The 14305-nt window shown below is 40.6% G+C and overlaps 2 protein-coding genes across 2 annotated transcripts; both read right to left on the bottom strand.

Moving 5' to 3' along the window:
• Positions 1–1344: 1344 nt before the first annotated feature.
• Positions 1345–2242, bottom strand: LOC146987674 (uncharacterized). Its single transcript, XM_085778068.1, has one exon. It carries the CDS (start codon positions 2217–2219, stop codon positions 1470–1472), a length of 750 nt encoding a protein of 249 aa, XP_085634194.1. The 5' UTR covers positions 2220–2242; the 3' UTR covers positions 1345–1469.
• A 20-nt stretch (positions 2243–2262) lies between these two features.
• On the bottom strand, positions 2263–13994 carry LOC146987675 (THAP domain-containing protein 6-like). Its single transcript, XM_085777929.1, has 8 exons — positions 13915–13994; positions 6727–6919; positions 6557–6640; positions 6072–6318; positions 3516–3525; positions 2528–2673; positions 2357–2378; positions 2263–2275 (listed from the first exon to the last, which is right to left on the bottom strand). Exons 1-8 carry the CDS (start codon positions 13992–13994, stop codon positions 2263–2265), a joined length of 795 nt encoding a protein of 264 aa, XP_085634055.1.
• Positions 13995–14305: the final 311 nt, after the last annotated feature.

Raw genomic sequence — 14305 nt, forward strand, 5'->3', positions numbered from 1 at the left:
CTGTTTACACTTGTGGGGAAATGTATGAACGTAGCTTTGTCAAACGCCACTTCAGTGGTCTTTTGTTCACTAGTCTGTCAGAAAAGATGAATTCTATATGTGCCGTGACGAAGTTTTGATAAAACAAAATTATATTTAAATTTATTGTGTATGGATCTGCTGATTGTGTTCTCATTATTGTTTCTTATTCAGGTCTAACTTAGAAAAGAGACAATATCCTCAATCACTGCGTGATTATAAAGGTAGACAAATAAATAAAATACAGAAGAGGAGAATAGAATATGAAACAGCCCTTATTGAATTGAAAAATGAAAACAACGAAATAGGAGCGCTAGACCAGTGCGTCAAAAGACACGCAGCCCATGAGTCTCTTTTTAATAGCCTATAGAATTACGTGTTTTCTCCTGCGGGACAGGAGAAGACACAAAATCAATGCATCTCTATTATTGTGCGGGCATAAATTCTCAGAGTTTTGCAGGTGCGGGCGGGAGTGGACATGCACATTGCGGGAGCGGGCGGGAGTGTAACACACACGTTGCGGGCGCGGGCGGTAATGGTCAGAAAATCAGCGGGAGCGGGCAGGAGCGGGATGAAGAAAACAGTCCCGCGCAGGACTGGTTGGCTCAGCCAGTGGTTCAGCGCGGCGCAACTCTTGTTTTCATTGGATGTTTCAAAACATGAATGAATGAAACCCATAGATATATGTAAGAACTAGATGACTCATCCGCTGCTGCTGGCCAATGACACGGCGTAGCCACACGGCGGCCATCTTGGGACGGGCAACTCTCTCCCTCAGAGCATTAAGTCTATGGTGCATTTTCTGCCATAACATCCACAACCTGCTCATTTTTTGTCCGATTTTTAAACGGATAGATTTGTTATGAACGTCTGACATGCAGTTATGATACTACATACTCAAAATCAGTCATAATTTTAATTATGTGTTTTTCCATTAAAGTAACAGTATGCAAATAACAAGTAACTACCTGCACATAAGCAGCAGATACCAGAAGAGGTAGGCTAGTGACCTGCCCATCCACACCCAAGTAGAAACCAACACAATTTTTTTTTATGATTGTACTTTATTGACAATACCCAGCATTTCAATGTTGACTTAAGTGATACTGTCACACTCTATCTCACTCACCTCCACTCTCTGTCTCACACACACACACACACACACATCTCTTGTGTTTGCATCTGTCTTTTTGCAGTTTGGCACCACAAATAGTGTAAACTAATGCAAAGATAGATGCACTGTTAATCTTGCAGCTGCATTTTATTCACTACCTGTGCAAACTCATGCGCTTTCAAACACTCACACCCTCAATTACTCTGTGTCTCACTCACTCACTCACTCACTCACTCACTCACTCACTCACTCACTCACTCACTCACTCACTCACTCACTCACTCACTCCTTTCCCTACTTACCGACACTTCCTCCTCTTCCACTGAGCTGAGCAGAGCTAATGCCCCTTGAAAAGGACAGTCTTGCAGAGCTTCTGTCTCATGCTGCCACTCTGTAAATCAAGAGTAGTGAGTTTAGCTACATGGTGTAGTCTCAGTTTAAAAAACAACGACACAACTAATGCCACCAACATGTGGTGGTGATTGTCAATGCCATACTGCGTGTCATCAATGTGCTCCCCAAGCAAAAACACATCGTCTGGACCTATCCTCTTCCGGACGATGTAGAGGACCTCTGCCACCTTGATGGGCAGTGATCTTCTGGAGTCCACTGATGCCTGCCGAATTACCCACTCTGCGTACCTAACGACCTTCAAAGTGCCCTCTGATGGAATCATCAGGCCTCCATTGTTTTTCAGAGTCAACAGGTGGTAGCTCCTATCCTTTTGGACTGACAGAGCATCTGTCACCAGGCTGGCACGGCAGACATCGCAGGAGAGCTTTTTCAAAGTCTTCTGCACAACAAACCCTGAAATATAGACCAGAGCGTTATCTACAAGACCATTAAAGCGGGTAGGAAGGTAGCTGTGGTCGTGTATGAGTGCAGGAATGTCTGCAAAGGGTGATGGCAGATCTTCTGCTTCTTCGGCAGAGGACATATCTACAGTAGACAGACTCGTAGATGGGTTGATGCCATGATGGGAGGACTGGGCAGCAGAGGACATAGCCACGGCTGGTAGGGACTTGGTGTTGTCCTGTGCCGTGACATTGCCTCCACTGCTTGGTTGGACAACTCCACACCGGGCCATCAGCCTCCGGAAAATGTACCTGAACTGGCCAGCAGTAGGGTTGTTATTCCAGCCCCCTTAAAATAGAAAACAGACACAAGATATACATTACACAGACAAATACATATGAAGTTTAATGACATTTATACAGTTCAGACTTTATCACGATGGTGACAAAATCTGTACACAGGGACAAATAGACATGTTAACATTTGTCTTAATAGAAATTCTCAAAATGATTTCAATTGCTGTTTATGTCTGTACAATGTCTTTACACATTTACATTTTCATTCAAGCACATACAAGCAAGTGAGGAATATGAACCTTACCGGATGCTCTGATGGAGTTGAAGAGAAGCTCTAAGTGGTCCTGGCTGAACCTGTACGTCAGGACATACCGCTGTTGTTTGAGCAGCACAGGAACCATCACCATTAATGTGTCGATGTTGATGATGAAGCCGAGGACAGAGAGGTACCTTTGAAAGGAAATATTGTTTTACTATGATGTTCACATCAAAGCAGAACACAAGAAAGCAGGGATGCAAACATACTGTAGAGGGTGAAAACATTCAATGCTCCCAGATCAGCACTTTTTAGGGGCTGCCAGGGCAGACACCAAACCACATTTTACACAAGTGCCAAAATTTTGGATAAAAAGGGGGCGATTACATAAAGCTGACTAGTTTGCATCCCTGTTCCTAAAAGTGTAATCAGTGTCAGGTTTAGCGTCCTTAAGATAACTTGTTTACTTCTAGGACGATAGACCTGCTTCTATCACTATAAAGAACATGCAAGCCATGCCATACCGTTTTGACACCTGTCAAAAAGTATAACAATAGAAACAAATGCATACACAGCAAACACACAACAGCAAGAAAGCATCCAATTAATATACATTTAAGTTTCAAACCTTTAGAACCTGGGAAACACTGGGAGCAACAAGTGAAACAGCACAGCAAACACACTGGATCAAACTAGCATAATTTCAATACAAATGCCTGATTTGTTGGGGAGCTGGCGAGGTTAGTAGAAATGATTACAAAAGGACACAGTGCATGCACATCCAAAATCACAGATTTCAAGACAAACACAGTTCAAAGTATAAGTCACTATAACTTGCAGTGATATATAGTTATATCTATAGTTATAGTTACAGTTATAACTTGAACTCACTGGTCACTCAAGTGACTCAAGTGACCAGTTAATCCCCTGGACAAGGGAAGCATTCCTCTATTCTAGCGAACTGCTGTGTTACCTTTTGTTCAGCCAAGGGATCAAAGCCAAGCTAGTACAGAATAGCTGAATTACACTTACATACCATTTGATACCTGTGGAACCTGAAAGACACTGAACACAAGAGAATGCAAAGAAACAAAACTGCAGTCAAGAACCATATGAATACAAACAGCATCTTATGAACTCGATGCAGAGAGGAGAACAGAACATTTTGTGAACTTATGATATGGACCTTAGGGATGCACTGAAACCTATAAAGTTAAGGTATTGGTAATCTTTATAAATTCTAGATACTCTGGGAACCAAAGCAGTACTGCTTACTTATCCCCTTGATAATTTAATGATTGGTAAATTGACCTCTTGTATAAATCAATTAACAATTATGGTTATTGTCTTAAAATCTGTAGTGTTGTTGTGATAATTTCATCATAAATAAGGAGTTATACTGGGTTTTATCAACTACTGGCACGTTCAGTAGTTGTTCTTTTACTTGTCTGGGGGGAAAATGGTATCAGTGCATCACCAACGGAACATTCATTGTTTTACAAGACCTCCTTGTCCGGTAAAGGGGTGTGCCATCCTTCATCTTCAGACCCAGCAAGTAGCCCCTGGCTCTCAACAGGAACTCCCTGGTACTTGGCCAATTCCTAGAACCAAGGGCAGCTTTGAACCCCTTGGCTCTGGGATTGCGACTGTTCAAGGTGTCAAACAGCCTGTCCACCATCTAGAAACAAATATCTGCATTTACTCTAAGCATTGAAATTTTCACCATAACCCAGTGTCAACTGGTATCAGTTTGTGAATATGTAAGTATGAGGAATTGTTTGGTTTCTCTGTACAGTATGTCTCCTATGCTTGTGCTTCTTGAAATTACATTCACCGATGGTTTCAACCTGTTAATATGTGATCTGAAAATAAGGGTGCCTCTGAGGGAAGTATAAACAATTGTGAGTACCTCCATATTGTTGAATGTGAGGGTGCTCATAGTAATCAATCAATCATATGTAATTGTTCCTGTTGGCCAAATTCTATTTTAATTTTTGGTTGAAACATGAACCTTCTATTAATAGATGATTAATTGATTTGTTTCGTCAATGAAGCCAATCCCGACCCTATATTACCTCAATGAATTCTGCAGTAGCCTCACAGTCTCGAAACTCTGCATAGCCCATCTCCCGCAACATACGAAGCGCCACTGCCACAGAGTTACTCAAAGTCTGAGCAGCCAGGGAGACCTTGATTGGGTTTAAGGAAATAGTTCAAAAGAAAACCACATTAGCATTTCAAGATATCATTAACATCATCACAATGAATAGGGACAACTCGAAGCCCTAAAGTCTATTCCTATTGTGGTCCTCTATACATGTCATTCAAACATACCTTCATTTTCTGATTGACAAAGTTCACATGCTTATCTGTGACTCTGTTGCCAGCATGTAACCCACTTTTCATCTGGATGTTGTTCAGATGAACTATGTAGGTCCAACTGATACTGCCACTGGGGCTACTGAATGGGCTGTACACCTGCAGAATCATAATCTTTGTCACTGCTAGCACAAATAAAATGTAAAGCACCATATCCTCCACATCTGTCTAGACAGAGGAATTTAAAAGATACATTAAAAAAAAAAAGCAGAAGTGAGTCAACCAGCACAAATAGGAAATGTTCAGCATGTACCTGCAACATATTACGTGTCAGCTTCAGCATGTGGCAAGCGTCCATCATCACAAAAACCTTTTCATGGGTTATTGGATGTGGAAAGTGTGTCTTCAATGGCTCACAGGGGTTCCCTTTTAGATCACACCCAAGTTGAGCGCACATACTGACATTGGATGCATGGCCATCCATCGTCAGACACACCACCCTTATCTGGCGACTGTGGAGTTCTTCCATTGCATGTACAATTAAAACTCTCTGCGTTTCAGGTGTGAGGGACTTTGTCAAATAATACGCAATTGGAGCCTTCCAATGACCTTGAAGCCCCACCACCATGAAAACAAGAGCCTCAGAGGCTACATCAGTTTCATTTAGTCGATCCCCAAAGTCCACATATCCAGACATAGCTTGGGTCTGGGGATCGTATTGGATGTGCTTCTTGATGGCCATGGCATCGAGCATCAGAGTGACACATCCATACTTGGCCTCATCTTCCTGGCGTCGTATCCCCAGCATATCTAGCATCATTTTGTTGAGACCAGGTCTGGAATCAACGGGGCTCAGCCACCTAAGATTAAAGAGATTAGGTAAGATTAAAAAGTAGCTGCTGTTTATCCACTACCCCACGCATCCTTACTGTGATACTGAAAATAGCTACAACATTAAAACTTATCAGCTTGTGACATGAGCTGTTACAATCAGTAAGTTTCAGCATTCATAATAATATCACAAAGAGTACCGTTGTAATGAACTGGGATGTGGGAGGTGAATATGCAGGGTCTCTCTAAGGTAGTTATAGGCCTTAGGACCATGAAGATGGAGAGTTAGTGCAAACTCCCTCTGGGCATTGGTGTATTTATCACCCTGCTTTGACAGGAGGTGAACTGGAAGATCTGTAATTTAGTTATGAAAAGTGAAATAGTATAATCAAGAGTGTAAACATGAAATACACAAAATATTAATGTAATGTGTTCATCTTACCTGAGTATCTTTCAAGCTTGTCTTTCAGCTCTTCGTTGATGAGACTTTTTTCCTTCAGTTCCTCCAGAATAGTCCGCATAATTTTCTTGGCCCTCCTTTCTCTTGCCATGGCATTCTTCTTCTCCCGCTGCATCTTACTCACTGTAGCTGAGGCTTCTTTGAGTTTGGCCTTCATAGCCTTTGGGCAAGCAGGAAATCCATAGGAGTGGTCAGAGGCCTGCCACTTGCGGCTCTCTCTGGCAGCATCCTGTGGCTTTGGCAAAATATACCAAAAATTGTTATTATGAAAATTAATAGCTTTTTATTTTCATTTCACATTCACTTATCAATGTTAAACGCTTAACTTACTTTTTACATTGTCTAATTCTCCCACAGATAACTCCCCTCAGAATACTTTAAAAGGGGGTACCACAATTGTACATTTTTTAATGACAAGGCATGACATGCTCTCATTATTTAGTAACATTCCACATGCAAATACTCACAGCACTAGGCTGAGGATGATTCTGAGTCAAATCCAGGTTCTCTTCAGCTCTTTTTGATGTTTTTGTTGTCCTTTTTGCTACCGTCTCAAACATAAGCAACACAACAATTCATGATTTTTCTTTGAGTTCTCATAATCTAAAATATGTGAGTTACCTGATGATATACATACTCTTTGAAGATGAGCTGGGAAGTTGAAAACTGATGGAACAACACCATCTCTCAGTCGGACAGTCTGTCCAGTCCTGTCAAATTCCTCTGCTGTAAAGTGCTCACTGCAGAGCACGGTCGTGTCACTGGCAACAAACCCTTCGCGTTTAAGGGCAAGTTGCCACTGCTTCCTCTCCTCTTTAGATTTGGGAAACCTAAAGATGTGACAACAGTTGGCAAAATAGATAATACATTGTAAACAGTTTTCCCCATAACAATAAGGATAAGGAGAAAAATATATGCTTACATACCATATTGGGTACATTTTAGTTTGCATGTACGTATGTGTATGTTTGCACATTTATCCTACGTTTTCATTGCATTTCAACTTAGGCAACCACACAACAATAATTATGAAGTGACTATTAGGACATTAAATTCAATTCAATTTATTTAAAGTGGGACAGTGCAAGTTCATGAACGAAACAAAATCGTAAACAAGCCGGATTGTAGCCACAGGCTAATTTCCATCCGCTGTCCCATACATAGATGTTCCCTGGTACAAAATACAATAAATAAAAACAAAGGCATGTTATAAAATAGCAGCAGTCAGTTTACAGTACAATAGATAATAATATAGATTCAGTGCTGTAGTACGACAGTACAAAAGTGCAACCGTGTCATGAGATAAAGTGCTTACAATCAAGTGCTTAGAAGGTCCTAGGAGTAATGTCTAATTGAGCTGTGTTACAATGATAGGTCTAAGGATATAATTTAATCACTTGCACTGCTATGAATAACTAAAAGTTATATAATAATATAAGTGATAATACTATTGAATACTATTATATATATACACATACACATATATACATACACACACACACAGACATACACATACATACATACACACATATACACATACACATAATCGACCTATGACTAGTGATGGCATTATTCATATTGCTATTTTGTCTATGTTAGTTATTATAATAATAGTAATAATAATAGTAATGATAGTAGTAGACATGGTCCAAAAGTGACATTCAATGAGCGTGTGAATACATTGCAATGTTTTTTATTCCAACAGCTATTCTGTCTGTCCATCTGGTTAAAATAGCCGGGGTCAATGACAGTTTTGCAATTCTAGGTTATGATCTCATTCTTTCTTTTAACCTAATCTAGCCTAACCTATAGGCTACATCCACTAAATCAGTCAGGTAGAAACAGTTTTATACAATTTAAGTAATATCGTATTACGGAGCCCGTGATATATCATGGAATAAAAAAAATATAATTTGTGGCCACGAAATAGCAAGTCGTTCCCACGAAATAATAAGTCGTTCCCACGAAATAGCAAGTCGTTCCCACGAAATAGTAAGTCGTTCCCACGAAATAGTAAGTCGTTCCCACGAAATAGTAATTTGTGGCCACGAAATATTAAGTCGTTCCCACGAAATACCTAAATCGTGGCAACGAATTACTATTTTGTGGGAACGACTTACTATTTCGTGGGAACGAATAAGATATAACGTGAGCACGAAATACTAATGTATACTCCTGGACACATATGCGCCTGGTCCCGACCAGGTTATGTTCAGAGTTTAATCATAAAATATATATAAGTGCCGCTGTTTCATTATTTTAACCTATTTACAGCTGCGTCACCTTTACTTTGAAAGTCCAGTGGAGCTGAGCGTCAGGAGCTTATTATATATTAGGCTATAGCCTATATATGTCATTTTATATACAGTCAGTCACCGCTGAAAGAAGTTGTGCGCTATAGGCAATAGGCTACTTGATCAAAGGGCAACTTATGTCCGCCCACCAAGAATAGGCTTCCTTCGCATTACAGACCACGGTGATCCCCTTATTGCAGCGACCTGGCTCTCAATAGTCTATAGTCTACAGGACACCCCCCCCCCCTCCCCCTCGCTCTGAAAATATTGTAAAGACCCCGCAGTAATGTATGGTTGGATGAGAAACTGAGGGGCTGGGGTGATTGTGAGGAACAGAGTCCTGTGTGTCTGTGTGTGTCTGTGTGTGTGTAGGTGAGTGAGGAGGAGCAGAGGAAGAAGTGAGAGCTGTCAGATTTGTGTTATGTTGTAGTTACGTCGGGTCTGACGCTACAATATCAATAACAACATGTGCTTAACATAGACTTTGGAGTTTCCTTTCGGTCCCGTTAACCGATTGTGCCAGATGCGCCAGAGCGCGCACCTCTGTGCCAGGCTCGCGCTCTGCGGCGATTTGTGTTTAGCTATTAGTCTTAACAGAGATGCTGAACAGAGGGATTAACACTAGAACCGCCAAGACGGTCTCACAGACCGTTTGTGTTTTTCTTATGTAATTTACTCTGTTTACATTAAACCTACAGGATCCAGTCCGTGACTTTTCCTAAATATGTGTGTTTAATGGTTTCTGAAGCTTACAACTTATTAAAATGAAACACACTCGATTTCTGAGCAATTATACCTCGCACCGGCTGTTCCTATGTGGCTTTTATATGAGGAGAGAGAGAGAGAGCGAGAGAGAGAGAGAGAGCGAGAGAGAGAGTCAGAGATGTCCAGGAGACTCATCGGGACGTGAGGGAGGGGGGATCGGTTGGTGGCTCAGGTAGTGATGAGGAAATTGTAAGCTGCATCTGTCAGATAGGCTATACGCATCTGTCAGCTGTCAGCTGACGTGTGCTCCGTGCAGATGTAACGGAGGTGCGCGGAGGCGGAGCTCCGTTACACAGACACTTCACAAACTTTATTTTGTGGGCTCAGGACAGACTAGATCATGATTAGTCTGTGTTAAAGCGCCATATGTATAGCCTACTCACTCTCGGTCATAATGATTATTGAATTATAACGTAATAATAGCCTAATTATCTCGGCTGCTGTCCAGTCCGGTAATAACAGGTTTCTGTGGGCGTGGAGCCTAAACTACGTAGTATCCAGGTAGAACAACTGTAAAACACTGGAGTTGATAACAAACTGACCTAGAAAAAATAAAAATCCAGTGAACAGCGACGTCGACTCTTGACATGAGAGCAGCACATGTGTCCAGATGCGTCATTTTGAGCTGTAGGCAGTGTCGTGCCCAAAAGTGATCGTCTGCCAGAATCTGATTTGAGGCCGCGGGAGCGCGCACAGCAGCCCGTTGAGCGGTGGCGCTATAAAACGTCTGATTTTCTTTGGATTGAACGGTCATAATGTGCATATACACACACATTATCACAACTGTGGCCAAAAGAAGTGTAGTTTGTAGCGAAATAAGGCATGGCAATTACGTGATAGACACGTCTGCATTATGTTTGATTTAACAGCCAGAGCACTATATCAAAGCACTACCAGTTTACGCCACACAGTGGCGCCTCCTTTGTTAAGCTTTCCTCCAACTCCAAGTTACAACGTGTTTTCAATAAAGTAATGGTCACTTTTACAATGATCCTTGTGACTCTGCATTGCTTTTTTACCTTATCTGGGCCCTTCCCATATTTGGATGTGTTTTGTATCTAATATTATTGTTTATGCCTACTAATATAATACAGTTTTCACCTGCCAAAAATTGATTGGAGGCCAAATGCAGTTACTGAATGGTGATTTCTGCCTAAAAATGACTTTATCTCATTCAAGAGCTTCATAATATAGACACTGAAGCTCACAGGACAGTGTAGAACTCTTTTAAAGAACCATTACAACACAAAATGTGCTTTTTCACCTGCCAAAAATTGATTGGAGGCCAAATGCAGTTACTGAATGGTGATTTCTGCCTAAAATTGACTTGATCTCATTCAAGAGGTTCATAATATAGACACTGAAGCTCACAGGACAGTGTGGAACTCTTTTAAAGGACCATTACAACACAAAATGTGCCTTTTCACCTGCCAAAAATTGATTGGAGGCCAAATGCAGTTACTGAATGGTGATTTCTGCCTAAAATTGACTTTATCTCATTCAAGAGGTTCATAATATAGACACTGAAGCTCACAGGACAGTGTAGAACTCTTTTAAAGAACCATTACAACACAAAATGTGCTGTGACACCTGCCAAAAATTGATTGTAGGCCAAATGCAGTTACTGAATGGTGATTTCTGCCTAAAAATCACTTGATCTCATTCAAGAGCTTCATAATATAGACACTTAAGCTCACAGAACAGTGTGGAACTCTTTTAAAGGACCATTACAACACAAAATGTGCTTTTTCACCTGCCAAAAATTGATTGTAGGCCAAATGCAGTTACTGAATGGTGATTTCTGCCTAAAATTGACTTTATCTCATTCAAGAGGTTCATAATATAGACACTGAAGCTCACAGGACAGTGTGGAACTATTTTAAAGGACCATTACAACACAAAATGTGCTTTTTCACCTGCCAAAAATTGATTGTAGGCCAAATGCAGTTACTGAATGGTGATTTCTGCCTAAAAATCACTTGATCTCATTCAAGAGGTTCATAATATAGACACTGAACTCTCTGTTTATGTGTTTGATAGCCTCCTGTGTGTCCAGTAGCCTAATAGGCCTATTGTTGTTGGGTAGATGGTGATTTATATCTGGCTTGTATTTAGGCAAATAAAGATATTTTGATTCGAGATTGTTTATTTGTTTCTGCCTCAAAATGGCTTTATATCACTCAGCATAGTAATACTGACAAGATTTGATGTCAACCAGTGCTTGAATAATGTGTAAAGGGCCATTACAAAGTAAAAATCAGGGTATTTTACCTGCCAGAAATTGATTTACGCCTCTGGCACTGTACAGAGATGAATATTTTTGCTCAAAATGACTTGATATCACTCAGCAGAGTAACATTTACAAGATTTGACCTCAACCAGTGCTTTTTACCACTTGAAAAACGCATAAAGGGCCATTACAATGTAAAAATCAGGGTATTTCAGCTGCCAGAAATTGATTTACGCCTCTGTTACTGCACAGAGATGAATATTTTTGCTCAAAATGACTTGATATCACTCAGCAGAGTAACATTTACAAGATTTGACCTCAACCAGTGCTTTTTACCACTTGAAAAACGCATAAAGGGCCATTACAATGTAAAAATCAGGGTATTTCACCTGCCAGAAATTGATTTACGCCTCTGGTACTGCACAGAGATGAATACTTTTGCTCAAAATGACTTCACAAAAATAGTTCCACACTGTCCTGTGAGCTCTAATGTTTATATTATGAACCTCTTGAATGAGATAAAGTCAATTTTAGGCAGAAATCACCATTCAGTACCTGCATTTGGCCTCCAATCAATTTTTGGCAGGTGAAAAAGCACATTTTGTGTTGTAATGGTCCTTTAAAAGAGTTCCACACTGTCCTGTGAGCTTCAGTGTCTATATTATGAAGCTCTTGAATGAGATAAAGTCAATTTTAGGCAGAAATCACCATTCAGTAACTGCATTTGGCCTACAATCAATTTTTGGCAGGTGAAAAAGCACATTTTGTGTTGTAATGGTCCTTTAAAAGAGTTCCACACTGTTCTGTGAGCTTAAGTGTCTATATTATGAAGCTCTTGAATGAGATCAAGTGATTTTTAGGCAGAAATCACCATTCAGTAACTGCATTTGGCCTACAATCAATTTTTGGCAGGTGAAAAAGCACATTTTGTGTTGTAATGGTCCTTTAAAAGAGTTCCACACTGTTCTGTGAGCTTAAGTGTCTATATTATGAAGCTCTTGAATGAGATCAAGTGATTTTTAGGCAGAAATCACCATTCAGTAACTGCATTTGGCCTACAATCAATTTTTGGCAGGTGAAAAAGCACATTTTGTGTTGTAATGGTCCTTTAAAATAGTTCCACACTGTCCTGTGAGCTTCAGTGTCTATATTATGAACCTCTTGAATGAGATAAAGTCAATTTTAGGCAGAAATCACCATTCAGTAACTGCATTTGGCCTACAATCAATTTTTGGCAGGTGAAAAAGCACATTTTGTGTTGTAATGGTCCTTTAAAAGAGTTCCACACTGTCCTGTGAGCTTCAGTGTCTATATTATGAAGCTCTTGAATGAGATCAAGTGATTTTTAGGCAGAAATCACCATTCAGTAACTGCATTTGGCCTACAATCAATTTTTGGCAGGTGTCACAGCACATTTTGTGTTGTAATGGTTCTTTAAAAGAGTTCTACACTGTCCTGTGAGCTTCAGTGTCTATATTATGAACCTCTTGAATGAGATAAAGTCATTTTTAGGCAGAAATCACCATTCAGTAACTGCATTTGGCCTCCAATCAATTTTTGGCAGGTGAAAAAGCACATTTTGTGTTGTAATGGTTCTTTAAAAGAGTTCTACACTGTCATGTGAGCTTCAGTGTCTATATTATGAAGCTCTTGAATGAGATAAAGTCATTTTTAGGCAGAAATCACCATTCAGTAACTGCATTTGGCCTCCAATCAATTTTTGGCAGGTGAAAACTGTATTATATTAGTAGGCATAAACAATAATATTAGATACAAAACACATCCAAATATGGGAAGGGCCCAGATAAGGTAAAAAAGCAATGCAGAGTCACAAGGATCATTGTAAAAGTGACCATTACTTTATTGAAAACACGTTGTAACTTGGAGTTGGAGGAAAGCTTAACAAAGGAGGCGCCACTGTGTGGCGTAAACTGGTAGTGCTTTGATATAGTGCTCTGGCTGTTAAATCAAACATAATGCAGACGTGTCTATCACGTAATTGCCATGCCTTATTTCGCTACAAACTACACTTCTTTTGGCCACAGTTGTGATAATGTGTGTGTATATGCACATTATGACCGTTCAATCCAAAGAAAATCAGACGTTTTATAGCGCCACCGCTCAACGGGCTGCTGTGCGCGCTCCCGCGGCCTCAAATCAGATTCTGGCAGACGATCACTTTTGGGCACGACAGCGGCACGGAGAAATGCACATCTGGTGGCGTGCCCCCTCAGTGGGTGCTCAACCTGGTCAGTGGGTGGCCGGAATCGGCGCATATGTGTCCAGGAGTATAGGAATAGTATTTCGTGCGCACGTTATTTCTATTTCGTGGGAACGAAATAGTAATTCGTTCCCACGATTTAGGTATTTCGTGGGAACGACTTAATATTTCGTGGCCACAAATTACTATTTCGTGGGAACGAATTACTATTTTGTGGGAACGAATTACTATTTCGTGGGAACGACTTGCTATTTCGTGGCCACAAATTATATATTTTTTATTCCATGATATATCAAGGGCTCCGTATCATCTTACTTGTGAAAGGTAATCCCACGGGTTTTTGTGTCAAGGTTGCGTCTGTTTGAGCATCCATATGCTGCACAACAGTCAGGCATCGTGATTCTGGACACAGACTAATGGAACTCTGCAAATCTGCAATGTCAACATGTGAGAGCATCCCGTATCATAGCTACGCCAATAGCGAATCTACCAAACCAACCCGTTAGGGAATCGGTCACAGTTTTATCAAGTTATTTGTATTTTTTTAGTGCAGAGGACAGGATCACCCACCTGAACTAATGCAAACGTCTGTGCGAGTTGCCCGTTCCAATATGGCCGACCGTCAGCTACGCCTGCGCGTAGTCGGATCCACCCCCTTGATGAAACCTATCAACTTTCTATCGACCACGTTTCATATTGCTATTGA

The sequence above is a fragment of the Trachurus japonicus genome, chromosome 5 (assembly GCF_045865225.1).
Source record: "Trachurus japonicus isolate A0001 chromosome 5, Traja_1.0".
In the NCBI taxonomy this organism is placed as follows: domain Eukaryota; kingdom Metazoa; phylum Chordata; class Actinopteri; order Carangiformes; family Carangidae; genus Trachurus; species Trachurus japonicus.